Raw genomic sequence first — 23767 nt, forward strand, 5'->3', positions numbered from 1 at the left:
GCAGTTTTTATCGAACCATAAGAACATCAAGAAAATACTTTGTTCAGTTATAGTAGAATTTAATTTTTGTTGATGCTCTATTAAGCATTTCAATTAGTTGCTATGTTTACATTTTAACTTTACAAATTAATTTTCTTGAATATCTAAATATACATTTCCTAATGAGCTTTAATATTCCAAGAGATAAATATGAAAAAGTGTTTTGAAACCAATTATAAGAATAATTTTACATAATCTGAAAATGCTGATCAAAGTATATCATTTCAATAATGTCAATGCCAGGGTAATATAGCTTCATTTGGTGAAAATAATGATTTTCACTTTTATGATAATGTTAGATTTTATGCTATGTACATAGAGATTAATACTACATTGAAAAGCCGAAGCTACAGGAACTTAAGAGCAAGACTGCAGATATAAGTCTAATAGCTGCTAAGTAGTCATTTGTTTTCCCAACTTCTCGTTAAGATTCCTAATTTTAAATTAAAAAAGACCTAAACCTTTAGACCTAAATATTGATTACATAACTCATCTTTGGCCCAAGTTTGATTTCTAATCATTTCTTATCTAGATTGTATAACAATTGACCACTTGTCTCCATATGCCCAGTCTTGTTACTCTCAAATGCATATCCTATTTGTATAGACTACGCTGCTTAAAACCTTTCAATCCTCTTTTGTATTCAACAGAATAAAGTGCAACTTCCTTAGCTTCCTAAGCAGTCTTTTAATATCTGCTTCTTGCCTAACTCTTCAAGCCAAACATTCAACAATAAGAGATTCACACACTTCAACAACATTAAAAGTACTCAGGATTTTCTATGCTAGTTCACTGAAAACTTGCTCTCTTGAGCCTTCTGGCAGAAATAACCTCTCCCTCCATCTTCTCTTTTCCTGCTACCTCTTAATCATTCTTTCATCTCAGTAAAGCTGCCATTCTCTCTAGGAAGTATCCATGACTCCCTTCCCCTACCCGAAAAAAAACACTCTTACACTTATATTCATCAGGGTCATGGATAATGTCAGGCAACCCCACTGTGCTCCCACAAAACTGGGCATCTTTCAGTCACTACATACAATATCAAGATGTTTTGAAACTGTTACTTTACACACAATGAGTCTTTAGTCTTCCTGAAGACAAGTACAATGTTTTCTCGGTTACTGAATGCTTAACAAGCAGTACCTACAATTTCTTTTGTTCAATACGTCAAGATTCAGCCATGTTGTTTCACGTATCACTAATACATTCTTTTTTCTTGTTCAGGATTATTTCATTGGTGAATATGCCAGAATTTGTTTAATCCATTTATCTACTAATAGATATTTGTGAAGAATTTATCTCCATTTTTGGCTAATATGAGTATTCATCTAGCAGTCTTTGTTGTGTTCATATTCTTATTTCTCCTGGTGAAATATCTGGCACTGGCATCACTGGGTAGGTATACGTTTAACCATATCAAAATTTACTAAACTGCTTTCCAAAGTACATTTTACACTCCAACCAGTAATGTACGAAAGTTCCAGTTGCGTTATACTCTTGGCAATTTTGGTATTATTAGTCTTTTTACCTTAGTCATGCCAGTGAGTGTGAAGTGGTTTTCCTGTGTAGTTTTCATTTCCATTTATCTAACGACTAATGATGTTTAGCGTCTTTTTCATATACATATTGGCTAGCCCTATGTATTTATTTGTCTGTTTAAAGCTTTTGCTTCTTTTTAAGCTGGATTGTTTTTCTTGTATAACATAAATAATTTCTAGCATATTCTAGAAATATATAAACACTATGTTGCTGTTCAATCACTAACTCATGTCCAACTCTTTGTGACCCCATTAACCGCAGCACACCAAGCTTCCCTGTCCTTCATTACCTCCCGGAGTTTGTTCAAACTCATGTCAATTATGTTGCTGATGTCATCCAACCATCTCATACTCTGCCCCCCGCCCCCTTCTCCTCCTGCCCTCAATCTTTCACAGCATCAGGGTCTTCTCCAGTGAGTTGGGTCTTCACATCAGGTGGCCAAAATATTGGAGCTTCAGCTTCAGCATGAGTCATTCCAATGAATATTCAGGATTGATTTCCTTTAGGATTGACTGTTTTGATCTCCTTGCTCTCTAAGGGTCTTCTCCAGGACCCACAATTTGAATCCATCAATTCTTCGGCGCTCAGCTTTCTTTATGGTCCAACTCTCATATACATACATGCCTACTGTATAATGGAAATGGCAACCCACTCCAGTACTCTTGCCTGGAAAATCCCGTGGACAGAAGAGCCTGGTAGGCTACAGTCCATGGGGTCGCAAAGAGTCGGACATGACTGAGTGACTTTCTTCTTCTTTCTTCTTTCTTTCTACTGTATAAACCATAGCTTTGACTATACCGAACTTTGTCAGCAAAGTGATATCTTTGCTTTTTAATACACTGTCTAGGTTTAAATATATATACAGATGCTTAAGTCACTTTTTCGTGTCTGACTCTTTGCAATGCTGTAGCCTGCTATGTTCCTCTGTCCATGAGATTCTCCAGGTAAGAATACTGGAGCGGGTTGCATGCTCTCCTCCAGGGGAATCTTCCCAACCCAGGGATCAAATCCACACCTCTTGTATCTCCTGCATTGGCAGGTGGGTTATTTACGACTAGCAGGAGATGCAAGAGACACGGGTTCAATCCCTGGGTCAGTAAGCTCCCCAGGAGGAGGAAATGGCAACCTGCTCCAGTATTCTGCCTGGAAAACCCATGGACAGAGAAGACTGGCAGGCTACATTCCATGGGGTTGCAAAGAGTTGGATGCAACTGAGCACACATATAATATATATTTCATGAAATATATATACATGTATGTATGAAATATTTTCTCTCAATCTGTGATTTGCTATTTCATTTAAAGGGCAGTTTTAAATTCTGATGAAGTACAATTTATTTATCAAATTTTAATGTTTCATTTTTAAAATTTCTTTCTCACAAGTGTTTTTTTCACCTATCTTATAATCACAAGGATTTTAAGGGAAATCCATAACTTCAATGAAAATTATACTAACAACCATTGAGCTCTTGGTACTAAGAACTGTATTAAATTAACATAATCATCAGAGTAAGACGCATGAGACAAATTACTATCTCCACTTAAAAGATGAGGAAACCTAAACAATGAGAAGGTAAAGAATTTATTCAAAGCGGGGACTTCTCTGGTAGCCCAATGGTTAAGACTCTGAGGTTCTCAATGCAGGGGGCCCAGGTTCAATCCCTGGTCAGGGAACTAGATCCCTTGTGTGGCAAGTAAGACTCAGCAAAGCCAAATAAATTTTGGGCTTCCCTGGTGGATCAACTGGTAAAGAATCTGCCTGCAATGTGAGAGACCTGAGTTTGGGTTATTCCCTGGGTTGGGAATATCCCGTGAAGAATGGAACTCCAGTATTCTGGCCTGGAGAATTCCATGGAATTTATAGTCCATGGGGTCACAAAGAGTCTGACATGGTTGAGCAACTTTCACTTCACACAGCTAATATTTAACAGTGAAGTGAAAGTCGCTCAGTCATGTATGACTGTGACCCCATGGACTCTATAGTCCATGGAGTTCTCCAGGCCAGAATACTGGAATGGGTAGCCTTTCCCTTCTCTAGGGGATCTTCCCAACCCAGGGATCGAACCCAGGTCTTCTGCATTGCAGGAGGATTCTTTACCAGTTGAGCCACATGGGAAGGCCAAGAATACTGGAATGGGTAGACTATGCCTTCTCCAGCAGATCTTCCTGACCCAGGAATCGAACCAGGAATATTTAACACAATTGGGATTATATTCATGTCTGTTTAACCTTGAATTCCCTGCTCCTATCCTTTACTGCTTTACTGCCTCTATAATTTTAAGCCCAGGTGATAATCTGACTATGCATTTTAAAAATCTAGAAGGTTCTTATTGCTATAGGAGATCATGGGAAATATCTGTAGGATGAATATATAATTTTGATATAATTAGATAAGTCCAAATAGGCCGCTTGTAAATTGGCACTGTGGAGATTCAGGAGAAATATTCCAATGATCACTTTTATATCACAGAATACAGCTTGTGCACCAGTACATGGGTAGTATCTGATCTACATATTCAATAATGGAAATTCTTTGGTTATCTGCAGTGTTCCAAATAGGTATAGTTTAAAAAGATCAATCTATAATGAGACATATTTTCCATACTACATATGTTGAACTATTGTCCTTTAACATATGGCTAATTAAGCCTTTGGCATAACCCACTCTTTTCTTTTGACTAAAGGTTTGGCCTAAAGGCTTAGCTCAAAACGAATTACCTCATTTTTCAAGTCAGCAAATAAGGCTGTTTTAACTTGTTATTTTTTTCACTCAAGCTCTATAGTTGACCTAGATTATTTAAAAGTGAAATGTATACACAGAGTGTAAGAACTCAAGTTTTTACATTAATGCTCAATTAGATCATTCTTCATTGAATTTCAAATACGTTTATTTTGCTCTCTCATCTCTCCTCATACTTTAACTTCTTCCTTTTCCACCTCATACATGAATATTGTACATTCATAGTCATCTGCTTTTCACATAAGCCCAGCCTACAAAGCTCCAGTAACACAGCATGATATGCTTAAGGATGAATTTATCTTTAATTTTTAACTTACAAAATGTCCTACATTTTCCTAATAGAAATATTCTCTAATGGCAAGGTATATTTCATCACTGTACCCAAGCAAAACACAAATTGTTGCTAAAGGCTAATAATACTGTATTTTTGAGGGTAATATATTTGTCATAATAATTTACTGTCGGGGTTATTCAGTGACCTGATAGAATTAACTCCTTTTCAAAGCAATAAATTACTTATAGCTGAGTATAACTTCTAGATAGACAAACGGGCTCAAATCAGCTTTTTGTGCTTTTGGCTTTATATATATATATATCTGCTTGAAGGGATAATAATTTTGTAGGTCTCTTACAATCCCATTGAAAAATAATAACTTATTTCACTGTAATAAATTCAAGAGATATTACTTTTGTTCTAAATACAAATAAAAAATGAAATTAATATTCAATAAAGGTATCAACGCAATGTGTTTCCTCTTTTACAATAAAGGGTTTTCTTTCCTTTTCTTCCTTTCATCCCATAAAAATAAACTGGTTAAGACTCCCGTAAATGTAAAAGTACTTCAGTAACACTTTAATGTTCTATGTCTATGTATCTCTATTTTGCTGAGCAGTTTCTTTTCTTTTACCTTCTTGAGACAAGGTTCTCTCTCCCCTCTCCCCACTACCTCACCCCCTCACTTGGCTATCATGTTCTACCGCAGAATTTTTCCCATCTTCACCAAACTGTCAGTGAGGAAAAACATCCTTATGACTTTCAAAAACTAACACATCTGCCTATGCTGTTCTTTCCTAGTCTCTTCTTACTCTTCCCCACCTTCTCCTCCTTAAATATCATCATTTCAAACTTTTGTTTTCCATTTTCTTCTTTGCCTTGCCATAAAATGTATTCAGATTTCTCTACTAAAACAGTAACTATAACTTTTTCACCTCTCCTCTTCCCTTAAGCCATTATACACCACTTTTAAGTTACTTCCCCATGATTACTCTATGGGATATAGTGGAATGGTAAGAAAACCATAAAGCTCGGATGTATGCCTCAGTTCTTGAGAATCTAGGTGATCTTAGGCAAGCAACTTTTCTACCCTAGACATGTTTTCTCAGCATTAAAACTGATGTAACAAACACCTACTCCATGGAAATACAGTGCAGTTTACATGAGATCCAATGAGATCATGGGTACAATAAGCCTCTAACACATAGTAAGCGTTCAAGAAGATGTTAGCAAAGCTCTTAGGCATTGATGATTCGTGCCAAATTTGACATTTATGATTCAACAGATGAGATTTATTTGCATTAGATAAGAAAACCTTTCAAAAACACCAAATGAACTTTCTAGAATGGTTTTTCTCAAGTTTATCAAGTTACTGATAGAACTTTTAAAGGTTGTTTTTTTTTTTTTTTTTTTTTCAAAATACTCAACAAAGACAATTCCCACAACTCAGATTCAGGACCCACCAGAGAAAGCTGCATTTCAAAACAGTCCTCACAAAGTAATCATGAAACATTCTCTAGACTGATTAATAGACATTTAAAACCTTCTAAATGACTTGGCTGAGGATTTTAGTTCATTTTCATTATAACTATTTGAGGAGCGCTGACATCTGTGATCAACAAGCTTGTGTTTAACTATTCAGTATCCTGGCACTCATCTACAATGGTTGGGATGATCAGGAACATGTTAAGAATTCCTACAGGATCCCAGAATCCTTTCAGCATCCTACTATAAATAAAAGGGAACTGTCCATTGCAACCAATTTGATAAGAAAAATATACAACACGTTTCAACTGAATGGTAGGTGATTTTAATGTCAAATTTAAGCATTTTTGGACAATTAGTTCTTTTTGAATAGAAATAAAACCAGTATAATTTTAAAAATTGAATAAAAATGAATGAATAATTTTACATATTGTTATCAGTATTCTAAAAAGTTATAATGTTGAGGAGAAAATAATTTAACACAACAACAATTACCAATGTTTAAAAGATCTGTTTAGTAAATTTAACAAAAATTATCTGTAGTAATAAGTATTGGGTAGAGTTTAGTGCAACTCATTACTACAAATTCATTTTGTTAAGAGGGTAAACATAAGCTCTGAGATAAGACTTGCCTAAGATATTCCTCCTTCCCTCTATTTTCTATACTAATCAACCTGCAGTGGTTTGTGAAGAGCATATGTTCAGTTATTCTGCATTGTGAAAACATATAGAATCTGTGAAGACTGATTTTACATTTCCATAATACATAATGCATATTTTACAGACATTAGGAGAATACAATACTAAACCCTAATGATGGCAAAAGATAATTTTAGAGCTGTATCTATCTAATAGTTGTGTAATTAAGAGAATTTCTAAATGTATTAAGCATATAGTAGTACTATATTTAGGTAAACTACAAAATACAGAAAGCCAGTAACAATGCTCTAGGGAAGAAGCAAAGTTAAAAATAAATTATGGAAAACTGAATTTTTTTTGCAAAATAATTTTATTGGTTATTGAAAATGTGTGGAAAACTCACATCTTACTTTATGTGATGAACATGTCTTTATGAAAAAAAATCAATAACCTTTGTAACTATATCTCATGTTAACCCTTGTTAACCATGTCCTTTGTAAGGACTCCAAGATTATTTTTTAAGTAAAAAATTGCTTTCCCAATTTCTTCTCTAAATATATATGTATTATACAAAATTTTGTTTTCAAAGGTATATTTTCAATATTATTTAGTATCCCAAGCTTACTTTTGACAGATATCTAACATTTCTAACTCCTTAGCAAATAATATCCAGGTTTGGGGATATTGGTTCTGTACATCAACAGCTAATACCAACATCCTATTAAAGAAATTCAGCTTCTTTATGTGAGCTAACATCACTTTTTCTTAAAAACCACAAAACTTTCCTCTTAGCAAAGATTTACCTAATTTATGCTGGGACAAAATAATGGGACAGAACAAAAGTAAAAATAACTATGAATAAGTCATGTTGAAATAATATTCATAGATAGAGAATTAGAATAAAGTCATTGCAATGTGTCTGAGTATCACACTCTTAATTGTGGGCAGTTATACAGTTTCACTGGGCCTTAGTTTCTCAGCCATATAGGGCAGTTATAAGAAACAAATACATAATCTCACTGATGCCAAGACTTCATATAATACATATAAGCTGATAAGAGTAAAGACTGCCATTTTTTAATTCCTTACCATATGCCAGTTTCACTGAAAAAACAACTTGCATTAGTTCTATTACTCCCAATAATTATGAATTGTGGGATATTGACGGAATATAACCAGCTTTAAGGCTTATCTATTTATTCATTTATTTTTGCTAAGGCACACAGCAAGTAATACCAAATTCAGCTCTCCTGCCCACACTTCACATTTGATTTACAGACATAATCAGCTACAGATGAGGGTTTATTGCATCTTTCCACCAGGATATCACAAGGAATCCCAAATGGAAGAGGTCAGATCAGAAATCATAATCTTCTCCTTTCTTATTCCATTGGTAAACTGATATCACCATCCAATTGGTCAAAAGAATTGTTGAAGCCATCCATGACTTATAGCTCTTCCTTCAATTCTGCACCTGCCTTGTTGATCCTTGCTCCTTTTCTCCATTGATCATATCTAATCAGGTGTTAACACCTACTCATTGCACTTCTTCATGTTTGTTCCCTGCTTTCAGCTCTCACAGCCCTACTTCAGGCCTTCAATTTTATTTTACCTGAATTAGGCACAATGTAAAAATCTCCGAGTGTCCGATCTGGACCTTCCACAATCCATTTCCACAGTGCCACCAAACTGTCTTTCATATCTCTTACCTCTCACATTACATTCTTTCATCTTCCACAGTACAAAAGGAATAAACTAACCAACTAAACTAAACTCATGTGCAAACCATGTAACATCTGCAGAATCTGACTATTTGTTTGAACCTGTCTTCCAGAACATACTCCTAGCAGTAAAAGCTACAGCAACAATAAGGAGCTGTTACATATGATATTCCCTATATCTGGGTGTCCTTCTCATCTCTTGCCCCTTACATAATCTTTGATTTGTCTTTTTCCTATAGAGGTTAATAGCCTAGGATGAATTAAATAGAAGCACATAAAAGTTAGAAAATACAATTTTTAGATGCTGTGCCACCATGTTACATATCATAGGAAAGAAAGAAACAGATACCTGGGGAATAATCAGGAAATGTTTGTATGTCTGTATTCCCTCAAAGCTGCAAGCTTCTTGATAGCAAGGCCATATTAATCACCTATTAAGAATTCAATATTTCCTGAATGAAACAACTAAATGAGGTGATATAAGCAATAACAGGAGTTAAAGATTTAGCATTATAAAAATTATAGAATGACTGTTGTTTAGTTGCTAAGTCATGTCCAGCTCTTTGCAATTCCATGTACTATAGCATACCTGGCTTCCCTGTGCTTCGCTGTCACCCTGAGTTTGCTCAAAATCACGTCCATTGAGTTGGCTATCCATCCATCTCATCCTCTGTTGCACCCTTCTCCTTCTGCCCTCATTCTTTCCCAACATCAGGGTCTTTTGCAGTGAATCAGCTCTTCCCATCAGAGCTGACCAAAGTACTGGATCTTCAGCTTCAGCATCAGTCCTTCCAATGAATATTCAGGGTTCATTTCCTTTAGGATTGACTGGCTTGATCTCCTTGCTGTCCAGGGACTCTCAAGAGTCTTCTCCAGAACCACAATTCAAAAGCATCAATTCTCCAGTGCTCAGCCTTCTTTATGGTCCATACATCCTATACCTGACTACTGGAAAAACCACAGCTCTGATTATGCAAACCTTTTTCAGCAAAGGCATGTCTCTGCTTTTTATTATGATGTCTAGATTTGAGAATGAAAGTCATTTATTATTGATAATACTTTAAGTATGTCTGTTGCTATTTTTCAGTGATGTCAGAGTTGGATTCGAAGAATAACACAAAAATACTAGATTTTTCAAATAACAGTTTCAGACAATATGGACACAGTTAGGTAAAAAATATAGCTACATATATTAAACTATTCAAAACTAATTTTTAATATAATACTGTGTCAAAGCATTTTTAAACTGTACCTTATTTTGTTCTTAGAGGTCCTGATACATAGAAAACTTCTAAACTCTACAAGTGAGGTTTGCTTCTCCTAGTTTCCCTAGGCTGCTTTCTGAATCTCATTCAACAGAAAAAAGGGGGTGACAGAAGAGAAATAACTTTAAGATTATGTTGCCTTCACAAAATTACTCTTTCCTCATATCCTCCTCAAGCTTCTATTTTTCAGAAAGTTGACTTTAAATTGCAAAAATATGGTAGTTCAGAATTAAAATGAAACAAACAACTCCACTCCAAAACACATGCCCAGAACCGAGGTGTTTTCATAACGAGTGTGTGTGTCTATAGCATGTGTATACCTGTATCCACAAACACATATATGTAGAAGGAAAAAGAACATATTTAAATATGATGAAAAATAGTCACAAGGAAACCTGACAGCTTCAGAGTCAAATCTATACCTAACAGGAAACTTCACTGTTGAACCAATTATTACAGACTTAGTCTTTTCTAGTCCTTATTTGATCCATGCTATAATAACCCAGAATTTTGCCCCTAGAAATTCTAGTCAATCACTACCAAAAATTTATTATAAGGGTGAACAAAAGATATACATAACAATGATTCAACTGTCTCTAGAGTCCCCCATTAATAAAGCATCTCTACAGTCAATAGCAGAGGAAAACATAGATATGGCCACACAACTTTAATAATTCATTTATTGACTGTATCAGAGTTCTCTTCCTTAGGAAGTAAATTTATATACAAAAATTTTTAATTTTATAATAACAACTGATTATACCTTTCCAAAATGACAATAGGATTTTTTCATTACTAATTATGATCAACATTTGGGTTTTAGTTTTTACTTTTCTTGGGGGAGGGTATTTTTCTAGGTAGCATAAAGGCAAACCTAAATCCAATTTAAGTCAAGTTTAAGAAAAAAACAAAAATTGAATAAATTAGTCTTGAATTCAATATATTTTTACAGTTGGTCAAACAGATACTGAACTAAAATAAAACGTGTTTTATTCCACTGAGTAGCACAGGAGAATGCATTTCTATTTTATCTTATTACCTTTAAAGCTAAGAAAAATCACAAATTCAATAGCCACATTTTTCATATTCAGTATTTAGTTTAATTTTATCCTCTTCATTTACCACTTATACTTTTCCTACAATCTTTAATAAACTTTGCTATATAACAAACACCTTACCTGTCTGTTGTAATAAAATGACGGATGCAGCTGCATAAAAACATAAGGGTATGTTTCGAATAATGACCAGCTTACTTCCCTGAGTACCGAAAATAAAAGAAACTATGGTCTGAATGGCTCTTTGCTACTTCCACGTTGAATCAGTAGGGGCTAACTCTTAGAAATTATAATGGAGAGTTGAGAGAAAAAACAAAATAAAATAGAAGTTACATAGATTTTATAAATCATATCCTAACCTAAAGCAAAGAAGATTTCTATTTCATATGCTCCTTTTTACCCTATCAAAAATCAATGAGAAAACATAAAACTAACCATGAATCACAATTTATAAGATTACACCTTTATAATCATCAGTCACTTCAAAAACACTGAGTAATTTCAATCTCAATCCTGATGTGATTTTAAATCTTGGCTGTGGTTTTATTTTTTTCTTTGGTTTGAAACCAAGCATATATTCATTTACCAAAGATTACTTTTAAAGAATGAAATTATAAACCTGAGAAAAACAGCAAGTTTACCCATGGTAATAATGCTTTTAAAAAACTAATTCAGGCGTGGCATCAGGAGGAAAATTATTTCTGGATACACTTTTCAGATAATCTATTTGCTAAAATAGTAACCAAGAAGCGAGGAAGTCAGGTGCATTAATGAACAAGAAAATGTGGGGACCCACTTAAGGTAGCCTATTTCAAAGAGCATTAAAAGAATAAACAGGCTTCCCTGGTGGCTTAGTGGTAAAGAATCCACCTGCCAATGCAGGAGATGCAGGTTCAGTCCCTGATCCTGATCCAGGAAGATCCTCTGGAGAAGGAAATGGCAACCCATTCCTGTATTCTTGCCTAAAGAACCCCAGGAAAAAGTAATCTGGCAGGCTACACGCTATGGGGTTGTAAAGAGTCAGACATGACTGAGCGACTGACCAATAACAACAGCAAACAAAATATACAGTGATAGATACATCTTCTGCTTCAAAGACAGGTTTTATATTGCTGTTCTTAGAAGTATTCTACAAACAGGTATACATTCTCAAAACAAGTTAGGTGGTTTGAGATAACTTGATAAAAATCAAGTTACTAAAAAGTTAACTTGATTTTTATTATATGTAGACTTCCATGTAAAACTTTCTCTTGTCTCAAAACTATGAGAAAATAAAGCAATTAATATTCTTAAGTAATTCCTTATTCTACGGTCTGCTGGCCAAATCTGGTCTTCTATCTACAATACAGTTTTACTGACACACAGCCATCTGTGTTCATGCGTTTACATATATTCTATTCTATGCCTGCTTTTTCACTATAAAGGCAGAGAGTTTGGTAGTTGGGACAGACACTATATGGCCTACAAAACCTAAAAGTAAATACTGATTTCTGTTTTTTAGAGAAAAATTTCGATGACTTCTCATTTGACTTTTTTTTTTTTACCAGTTAGAATCTCAAATAGATATTAATATTTAAGTTCTGTCTTTTAATATTCCCTGCCCCTTTTAAACTGAACTTCTTGCTGAATTTTGCACTCTCTTCCCATTTTGTCAGCTTATAATCTGAGGTCCTCATGAATTCAAAAAAGTAATTTTATTTTACTCAGAGAGGTTCTTCTAATTCATTCTCTGGATTAATTCTGCATTAACCTATATCTTTAACATTTATTACATCTAATACTATCACTGCAAGTTTCTGTTGGTGATAGTTAGGATGCAAATAAAAGTATTAAAAGTCCTTATATACCACCTCACACCCATTACTTTGGCTGCTAACAAAAAATCAAGTGTTGGCAAGAATGTGGAGAAATTGTAATCTTTGTGCATTGCTGGTGCAAATATAAAATAATGCAGTCATTATAGAAAACATTATGGAATTTCCTTGAAAAATTAAACATAGGATCACTGCATGATCCAGCAATTCCACTTCTGGGTATATACAAAAATCAGGTGAAGGCAGAGACTTGAAGAGATTATATGTATACCCATGTTCATAGCAGTATTATGCACAACAGCCAAAAGATGGAAATAACCCAAGGGTCCACTGACAGATGAAAAGATAAACAAATGTGGTAATACATAAAATAGAAAGTTGTTTAGCCTTAAAAATAACAGGAATTCCTGACACGTGCTAAAGCACAGATGAAGCTTAAAGCATGTGTCTGTGTGTGTGGCCAGCCACTCAGTTGTGCCTGTTTACGACTCCTCTGTCCACGGAATTTTCCAGGCAAGAATACTGGAGTTGGTTGAGATTTCCTCCCCCAGAGGATCTTCCCTAACCAGGAATCAAACTTGTGTCTCTTGTGTCTCCTACACTGGCAGGCAGTTTCTTTACTACTGGGACACCTGGGAAGCCCAAACCTTGAAGACATTATACTAAGTGAAATAAGTCAGCACAAAAGAACAAATACTGTATGATTCCACCTATACGAAGTACCTAGTATAGTTGAATTTATAGATATGGAAAGTAGAAGAGTAGTTACCAGAGAACAGGGGAAGGGAGAATAAGGCATTGTTAAATGGGTATACAGCCTCAGTTTCGCGTGTTGAAAGAGTTCTGTAGAGGAATGGTAGTGAGTGATCGTAGTGCAACAAGGTAACAGTACATAATGCCACTGAACAGCACACGTAAAAAATAGTTAAAATAATAAATTTCATGTTATGAGAACTTCACCACAATTTGTAAATGAATTTTAAAATTTAAATCATTATATATGACCAATACCATCTCACTGTATTGGTTAACGGTAAAACTTTGGTTTCAGATGGACCTGCATTCAAATCTTCTAGTAAAGACTAAATTACTTAATTTCTTTCAGACACAATTTATGTATGCATGAAATGAAAGAATCAAAAATATCTAAAATTACTTCAAGATAATTAAAACAATTCATATTAAAAACAAGTCAGTACTTCAAGAAATTTAGCTGCTATGTGTGTTATATTTATATGTGTTGCTCAGTCACCCAGTCGTATCCAACTCTTTGTGACCCCATGGACTGCAGCACACCAGGCCTCCCTGTCCCTCACCAACACCCAAAGTTTGTCCAAGTTCATGTCCATTGCATCAGTGGTGCCATCCAGCCATCTCATCCTCCTGACACCCTCTTCTCCTTATGCCCTCAATCTTTCCCAGCATCAGGGACTTTTCAAGGAGTTGGCTGTTTGCATCAAGTGACCAAAATACTGGAGCTTCAGCTTCAGCATCAATCCTTCCAATGATGCTGGAAGTCCTTCAATATATTCACATGTACACAATTCTTATTTATGAATAGCATTAAAGTAGACATTATTTTCTGGAGAAGGCAATGGCACCCCACTCCAGCACTCTTGCCTAGAAAATCCCATGGACGGAGGAGCCTGGTGGGCTGTAGTCTATGGGGTCGCTAAGAGTCCGACACGACTGAGCAACTTCACTTTCACTTCTCACTTTCATGCACTGGAGAAGGAAATGGCCACCCACTTCGGTGTTCTTGCCTGGAGAATCCCAGGGACGGGGGAGCCTGGTGGGCTGCCGTCTATGGGGTCGCACAGAGTCGGACACAACTGAAGCAACTTAGCAGCAGCAGCAGCAGCAGACATTATTTTCTAAATCAATCAAAACCCCTATATTTATTTTGCAATCTATAATCCTTAGCAGCTACGGTAGAAGTTTAATAACATACTTCGAAATATGATTAGCTGATGATAAGATTAAAAGAATAAGAACAGTGGCAATGCACCTGAATATTATATGGTCTTTATAAAATACAAAAGAAGACTATTTTCTTTCAGTAAAAGGAAAACAGTCATAGAGATATCAATTGCAGTAAATTTTAAAATAAATTATCCCAGCACTGATACATTTATCAGTAAAATATAAATATTAAGACTTAAAAAACAAAGCCATCAGGTACATAAGAAAGAAGTACAAAATAGGAACTTAAACAGCCAAGGTAGCAATTTTTCATTTAACATTACTTGTTTCCACTAAACTGGATGTACTGACATAATCTTTGACTAATTAACTCAATATCAACATCTTCTCCAAATTTAACTTACGAATTAAGAGTTGGATGCACAATTTATCTCCGTAACACAAGCAAAGTGAACATCTGTTAATTTCCTGTCATGGAAGTTTGTGTTTGGGGAGGGGGGGGTGTGAACAGAGCCTCTGATGTGCAATGTTCTTCCCATCTGCACACCAGGTGGCACTGCATGGCTAATCAGAAGATAACACACATCAAGTTTCTCACAATTTTGAGATAAAAAAAGTAAATAAATCAAAATTTTGTTTTGAAACTTGTTTCTTCAATGTCTATGGCAAATATGCTTTAAAGTGTTCTCTAAAGATTCATGTTGTTTTGAGTTAATAAAATAAATTAATCATGATTGTAGTACTGTTTTCTTCATATATTAACTCCTTATATAACTTAAATAATATTATGAATATGAGTTTAAAAAATCAAGAAAGAATAATGTAAGCAATCTAAGTCCTTCCCCACTGACTTCTATTTATTCACTGAAATAAATTTATGTCATACAAAAGAGCCTTGAGGAATTCAGAGAATGATTTTGCTTGAGGCCTCCTAAACCATTCAAAGATAGGATCTGAAGAAAAAACAATTTGATACCAATTTCAATTGAATTGTTTCTAAAATAAATGTATTACTTAAAATACAATATCTTAATGAAGTCTCTTCAAAGCACGTGTCCTTCTTTAGAACACACTGCTTGCTTTTAAGCATTTATGTCAAAGGTGTTCAAAAGCCCATGGAAAAGAGTATTTGTTCATCTGATCTAGTGCTTCTAGCCAAAGACTGTATAATCTAACCTGTATAAATAGTAAATAAGCGATAAATGAGACACAGATTAGCTTGCAAATTTTCTTATTTCTATTCTTTGGGAAAATTTACTTCTACTGATAGAACGCTAGAGCATATGTAGAAATATACCTAGTTTCCTCTAATTTACATCAACTCTGCCATTTCCATATCATTTCTCATGCCTCTTTTATATCTTTCAGTGTTTAATGGGCTCCTTTATCAAATTTTAAATACAGTGATTTACAAAAGGGTAAGATATACAGAGTTGTGTAGTTTGTAATGTGAATAAAGCTGTCTTTACCCCAATAGTATGCCTCAACTCTAATTGGAAATCACTGATGTTTTATACATGTGTGTTTGATACAGTCGTGAATTTTAGATACAAATTCATTGAACAGGGGGTTTGGAAATGGAGGTTGTGTACTGTGGCATTTCTTAATACTTCTATGATAATATCCACTATCTAAATGATTTCTAATTCTGTTAATTATTTCAAAGTTTATCCTCCAATATTAACATTCTACCTATAGAGGATAACCCATACCTACAGGATGATTACTATATTTAAGAAAATCCATCCTAACTTCCATAGTGAAAGTTCAATAATATCCCATTCCCAGATCAGATGATGATTTTCACCCACCAAAAAGATGTAATCATCAGTCATAAGCCAGTGTGTGCATGTGTGCTCAGTGGCTTTGTCGTGTCTGACTCTTTGTGACCCTTTGAACTGTATCCCATCATGCTGCCCTGTCCTTGAGATTTTCCCAGCAAGAACACTGGAGTGGATTTCCATGCCCTTCTCCAGGGCATCTTCCCGAGCCAGGGATGGAACCCATGACTGTTGCATGTCATGCATCACAGGTGCTTTAACAATGGGCTCCTGTTACATCAGCAACTACTGTGAGTGAAATATATTTTCATTCTATAAAAAATTTATAGAGAACTAAAATAGAAATGTCTCCATGTCTTTATCCAAAGAAATCCAAGGATGCATTCAATATTTAAAATATAATTACATTTCTTCATAAAATTTTAAATAAAAAGAACATGAGCTACAGAATACTCTAAAATAATCCTCTTGCTAAATAAATTACTTCCTTTTTGACTACTATATGGAAGTAGTAAATATGCTTAAAATCAATGGTTAGTTCAATAAATATTTATCGAGCACCTATAATATTCCAGGAATTCTACCAGCAGAAAAATCTATTTTTAGAAAAGATTTTCTTGTATCATCATCTTCACCATAAAATACGTATTAAACACCCTCAAGCAAATAGCTTTGCTTTTACTAAAAATGTTCAAAAATACCTAATATTCAATACAGCATTATAATATTTGGTATAATCATTTGGCATAAATGTAAAAATGTTATTAACTAAACCAGTTAGAATTAGAAACTTACTGCCCTGAATAGGTCTTCACAGGTGGCACTAGTGGTAAAGAATCTATCTGCCAATGCAAGATATAAGAATTGGGGTTCAGTCCCCGGGTTGGGAAGATACCCTGGAGGAGGGCATAGGAGCCTACTCCAGTGTTCTGGCCTGGAGAATCCCATAGACAGAGGAGCCTGAAGGGCTACAGTTCACAAGGTCACAAAGAGTCGGACACAACGGAAGCAACTTAGTATGCATGCACGCCTTTGAGCAGGTAATCAAAATCATGAACATATCTTTGTATTTTGTCAAAAATAAGATACCTGAAAAGTACATAAATTTTAAAAAAAGTTAATTGATCAAGTATAGTTTCAAACTTAAGAAGTCATTATGCCATTTTTCAACTTTTTCCTTTGTTTCTCTTTTCACTTTTTCAATTTATTGTTGTTCAGTCATTCAGTCATGTCCAATTCTTTGTGATCACACATACTGGAGCACACCAGGCTTCCCTGTTCTTCACTATTTCCCAGAGTTTGCTCATACTCAAGTCCACTGAGTCAATGATGCCATCCAACCATCTCATCCTCTGTCACCTGCTTCTCTTGCCCTCAAATTTTTCCAGCATCAGAGTCTTTTCCAATGAGTTGGCTCTTAGCATCAGGTGGTCAAAGAATTGCAGCTTAACTTCAGCATCAGTCCTTTCAAAAAACATTTAGGGTTCATTTCCTTTAGGATTGACTGGATTGATCTCCTTGCTGTCCAAGGGACTCTCAAGAGTCTTCTCCAGCACCACAGTTCTAAAGCATCAATTCTTTGGCACTCAGCCTTCTTCATGGTCCAACCCTCACATCCAAACATGACTACTGGAAAAACCATAGCTTTGACAATATGGACCTTTGTTGGTAAAGTGATGTCTCTCCTTTTTAATACGCTGTCTATGTTTGTCATAGCTTTTCTTTCAAGGAGTAAGCGTTTTTTAGTTTCATGGTTACAGTCCCTTTCCACAGTGATTTTGATCATTAAATTTCAAAAACTCATATTGACATACTAAATGTCTCAAGAAACATGCTAAAACTGTAGAATACACTTAAAAAACTAATCTCAGCTCTCACAGGTTTTTAATATTGTGTATTCATGCATGGGGTGTAGGAGTGAATATATGCACACAACAAAATTAAGAAAAATAAATTCAGCCCTATAAATAACAAATAAAACATTTTGCTATGTGTGAACATAGAGCAAACATTTATTTCAGCAGGATCAGTATGAGAGTTTCATGCAGGAAATATAATTTGAAGTTAATATTATAAGTATTCATTTTACCATATGGAGACAGACCAAAGTTTTTCTCAGAGTATAGCCAAGGTATAATGGTGGGAGACTATAGGTTACCCATGAGGAATGGCTAGAAATGTGGTAGTGGCAAGGTTAAAAAGGGGTATATTTTGGACAGCTATGATAGTCAGTTGAAAGTCATACTAAGAAAATATGACTTATTCTGAATGTACTGACAGTCAAAAAAAGTATCGAGACATACATAGCTTATTTTTATGTAGTGTTACCATAGGTGGAAAGTTCTTCATATCAGAGTATCATATAACAGCAAAGGATGAGATGGTTAGATAGCATCACCAACTCAGTGGACATGAATCTGAGCAAACTCTGGAGGGGAGAGAAGGACAAGGGAAGCCTGACATGCCGCAGTCCTTAGGGTTGCAAAGAGTCAGACATGACTTAGTGACTGAACAACAAAAAAGATTACTCAGAGAAGCAGTGATCCGCATCCTAGGGACCAGATTGACTCCTGCTGCCGTGATTAGAATGGTCTAATATAACTGAACTGTTTAGGAATCAGTGTCAGCTTGGTAAACTTAGAACAAGGAAGTGTAGAGGAGAATGGACTTAATATATATCTTCATGATAGGGGATCAAATAACTCCAGGTTCATTGACTTAGATGCCTTTAAAAAGACACCGCCAATTTCCTCAGATTCTTCCCCCCAACCCCCGCCGCCTTTTCTATGATTGGAAAGTTGACCAGCCCCTGTTAACTGCTTCTGCAGATTAAGATGCACTTTCTATAGATATGTTAATATGATCAAAGACTAATTGTCCTACATCTATTTTATCTCCTTCTGGGGGCTTTGCTTGAACCCATTAAGCGATGATTTAATGAACTCTCAGCTGGAATTCTATTTCCCTCATTTCTGAATTCTTGGGAGCCATCTCACAATTATACCGGAGTACTTACAAATGACACTAGAGTAGACATTACTGCAAATTAAAAAATGTGGATTGGCAAAATATCCATGCCCTTTCTTTCACTTACAATTAAGTCAGGTTTATTATTTTAAAATAATCTATTCAGAATTGTGCATAATTCTTAAACAACTTCAGTTTTTCAGAAATGGGTGGTCTAAAAACCCCATTTCATTTTCTTCTAAATAAATGGAAGTATATGTGATTGTGTACAATTTAGAAACTCCTGATTAAGAAGCTAATTAAGAATAACTTTTACAGAGAAGAATTCTGGCTCTAAGAAGGCACAAGAGATTTAACTAAAGGCCGCACAAGCAAATTTAATACCGAGGTCTCTCAATGGATTTCCTTAATTGTAATTATCTCTTCTTCAGCTGTTACAATATTTGGGCATCATCACATTAAAAAAATATTCTTTTCTGATAGCAATGGAAGAAACTCAATGGTGGTAACAATAAGAAAAGTAAGGCTAAGAATAAAGCCTAATTCTTTCAGATTACGAAGTTCCTTGTTCAAGATCATTAAGTAGAACTCCTCAATATAAACAGCTGTCGTCAACTAACATGTTGATTTTCAGTCATTGTGTCCGCCATAGTTTTTTTTCCTTTTTTAAATTTCTATTCTTTCTTTCTGTTTTTCGGCTATGCTGGGTCTTTGCTGCTGTGAAGGCTTTTCTCCAGTTGCAGTGGGCAGGGCGTACTCTCAAGTTGCGGTGCAAGGGCTTCTCATTGTGATGGTTTCTGTTGTTGCAAAGTATGGGATCTAGGGAACCCAGGCTTCAGTAGTAGCAGTTCTCGGACTCTAGAGGCTCAAGAGCTGTGGTGCTTGGGCTAGTTTTTCAGTGGCACGTGGGATCTCCTGGACCAGGGATCAAACTGGCATCTCCTGCATTAGCCACTAGGGAAGCGCTGCAACAGCTTTTTACGCCAAAGTCTTCCCAGGTGGCAAAGAACCTGCCTGCCAATACAGGAGATGTAAGACACTCGGATTTGATTCCAAGTCAGGTTTACTCTATGCTAAGTCACCAGTGGGGTCTCAAAGAGTTGCACATGACTGAAGCAACTTCACACACAGAGATGTTTGCATTTATTACACTTTTTCCACATTCTGTATAAAATTCTCTTTCCATGTTTTGATTGCTATTTACTAGTTTTCTTTAACATTGCCTAGCCTTAATTTTTTATCCATAGAGTTTATAATATGTACTTCAAAGGTCATCATAAAATTGAATGGCATAAATTATATTAAAGATTGAGAATAGAATATTTGAGCTAATACTGCTAGTACTATCATTATCACTACCACTAATATCACTGTCCCTACTTTTCATTTCATTTATATAATAACACTACCCTAAAACTAATGTAGTAGCTATTTCTCCTTGTGTTTGATTAATATTGTAATACCCTAAAACTCCAACATATTTTAACATCCTACTAACTTATTTTGGCAAATAGTCAAAACAGCTGCATTAATATCAATAATTTAAAAATACTTATAGAGTTCCTACTGTGTGCCAGGAACTGTGCTAGACATTGAAGATTTATCAATGAGTAAGGCACACAGACTCTTCAGACTACAAGAGTTTTAACATCTGGTGGTGGAAACAAATACATAACCAGTCTACTATGATACATGGAAATAAATGCTAGTATCGGATCTGGACATTCAGAGAGGGAACAGAAACATAATGGTGTGATGACTGATGATGGTGAAGCAGCTTTATTTGTCCACGGTAGCGGACAGATCATTACAAGCAAAGAGAATTACATGAAGTAGAAAAAAGGACATGGAAGAACACAAATATGAAAATAGTGGCAGTTCTGGGTTCAAGCAACACCCAGGTCCAAAAATTGATTTTAAAAAATTGAGATGAGGTAAAACTGAAAACATTTCAAATGTCTGCAACTCCTAATGTAATAAGTCACTAAAGACATAAGTTGTTAATAAATTACGAAAAGCCTCGACAGTCTATTTTAAGGGATTTTTCCTGTATTTTGAAGAAAACAGGGAGCTATTGAATGGGGGGATGGGGGAATCTAAATGAGAGAATGATGTGATGAGATCTAATTTTAGAAAGATCACTATTTCTGTTGTTTGGCTAATAGTGACCAAGGAGATTGGTTAGGAGGCTAAGGAGTAGCCTAGGAACATGAAAGGAGGAGAACAGTGACAGTCTCACGAGAAATCTTTGGAGTCGACACAAGTAAAGCATAGGGTGGTGATATTCAGCTTTTTAATTTCCTCCTGCAGTCTCTGCTCCCTTTGTATCTATTGTGATTATAATTATGCATTTTACTGCTATTTGCCCCATAATTCTTTCTCTCCCCAAGTATTAAAAACAAAAATTCAAGAAAGAAAACTACTTTGTCAAAAGAATATATAAAGCATTACACCTTCTCTGAGAGTGTCTTAGTGGATGTTCCTTCCCTTACATGCTTGTTTAGTTTTTTCATCACTGCCATGCTTTATGAGAATATAAGATGTAAATTACCATAAAATGGACGATCAGAAATGGGAAGAGAGGGACTTCCCTGGCAATCCAGTGGTTAAGAATCCACCTTCCAATGCAGAGGATGCAAGTGCGATCCCTGGTCAGGGAACTAAGATTCTACATGCCACGGGGCAAGTAAGCCTGTGCAACAAAACTAGAGAGCGCTCATGCCCCCAAAAGACCTAGTGTAGCCAAATTAAAAAAAAGGGGGGGGTAGGGGAGGGAAATAGGCTACTTTGAATCAAACCTTAAGGGTTTGATTCTTCAGTCACCTAGAACAGTGATACTCAGATTGGCTCTAGAATATAATCACCCAAAAGAACTAAAACAAAAAGAAACAAATACTTAGAATACTGTAATCATGCAAAACCTATTTAATTCACTCAGCAGCTGCTTATTGAGAGGGCTGTCGTGCTACGGGGAAAAGGCAATTAGTACTTTAGGTCCTTTACAATGTACAACAGTGGGTTTTGAGCACTGACTAATAAAACCATTTTAAAAACACATTTTCCATATAATGCAATATGCATGTGCAAGCACAGACACCAAAAACAAATACACATATGATGGAAAAACATTTTTCTCAAAATAATACTCACCCTAACGATGTGCAACACACTGATATTTTCTATTATTTTGTGCTCATTTTTAATAACAAAAAAATGATGATTGTCATCCATTATATTGATTTTAATACCAACCAAAGAAAGCCATCCAATACTTTGAAAAAACTTGTACAGAAGATGTTCTAACATTATTTCTAAACACTGACAGTAACACCCTGTGCCAGTGCTTTTATTTCAATAAAAATACCAAAAACTTAAAGTCTTTGAAATAAATACCAATTATCTCAAAGATAACTCAATCCAGTTTGAATAAGGCACAGAGCTTTATCTCACTTATTTTTATTTCACTTAGAAAAAACTAAACCTTTCATGGGTAAAGAGACATACTCTTTCAGTCTCACAGTGATGTATGTACAATGAGACAATTTCCTTAATGGATTCTGTTAGAACTTGGAAAAAACCTAAAAGTGAGCAAAGTTTCACCAGCAATAGCACAAACAATATTACAAATCAGTACTAACTTCAGAATCTGAGATGGACTGACATGCTATGGACTTATGCACAGATTTACAAAGCTATCCTTCATAAGTTATATTTAATTAAAATATAAGTTTTTATTTTTCTTTGAGACTAACAGAGAATGAGACATAGTTACAAACATAGGTCTAAAATATGATATTCGCAATGACAGAAAGAGAAAGTACTCCATTATCGTTATAACCAACAGGTTAAGTGCTAAGTTCTGAGTTTCTTTCTTGGTTATTACCTGCTCACCGATTTCTCTCAATAAGGATTTTATGTGTCAAATACAAATAATGATGCACATCAAGGGCAAGACTTCTATTTTTCACTCTCTATCTATCTATCATCCTCCTTCTATATAAAAATAGAAGTTTAATGAAGCACTATGTCCACTCAGCTAAAGGCTATATTTCCCAGCAACCTGTGCTGCCAGGTATGTTTATATTACTAGGATGTACACAATAAGATAAAAACAGAAGTAACATGTGCAGTTTCTGGGTCATAAATTTAAGAAGAAAGGAACTCCCTTTCTTATTTCCAATTTTTATTAGTAGGAATGTGGAAAGACTGGCCACCTAAGAACCAAAGATGGAAGACACGTGTTGAGGATGGTTCACACTGTTAAACTGAGAGAGGACTAAACATATATCTTGTTTAAGTCTTTATTATTTTCCTTTCTTAAAGTGGCCAAACCTATACCCTAAGTAATAGAGAATTCCTATTCCAAAATTTACTTCTCTATCCTGAGTAGGAAAAGGTAGGTAAACAAAGTGAGTGAAATCCAATTACAATATAGAAGCATGGTGAATGAACACAAGCATGGAAAGATGTGAGGCTGTCTAAGTAATAAGCTGTCAGATGGTAACAGAAAGGTCATAAATTCCCA

At 35.2% G+C, this 23767-nt stretch overlaps 1 protein-coding gene across 6 annotated transcripts in view; it reads right to left on the minus strand.

Moving 5' to 3' along the window:
• The window catches only part of DPYD (dihydropyrimidine dehydrogenase), a 930457-nt gene that overhangs the window by 623118 nt on the left and 283572 nt on the right, over window positions 1-23767 (minus strand). Inside the window, exon 9 of one of the 6 annotated variants that reach the window (XM_012176867.5) lies at window positions 1-20256. This exon is cut by the window's left edge and continues 13561 nt beyond it. The exons of the other annotated variants lie outside the window; for them this stretch is intronic. Within the exon in view, the coding sequence (XP_012032257.2) occupies window positions 20138-20256 (119 nt within the window). The 3' untranslated portion in view covers window positions 1-20137. The remainder of the gene's footprint in view (window positions 20257-23767) is intronic. 6 annotated transcript variants of the gene reach the window in all.

This window comes from Ovis aries, chromosome 1 (assembly GCF_016772045.2).
Source record: "Ovis aries strain OAR_USU_Benz2616 breed Rambouillet chromosome 1, ARS-UI_Ramb_v3.0, whole genome shotgun sequence".
Lineage (NCBI taxonomy): Eukaryota > Metazoa > Chordata > Mammalia > Artiodactyla > Bovidae > Ovis > Ovis aries.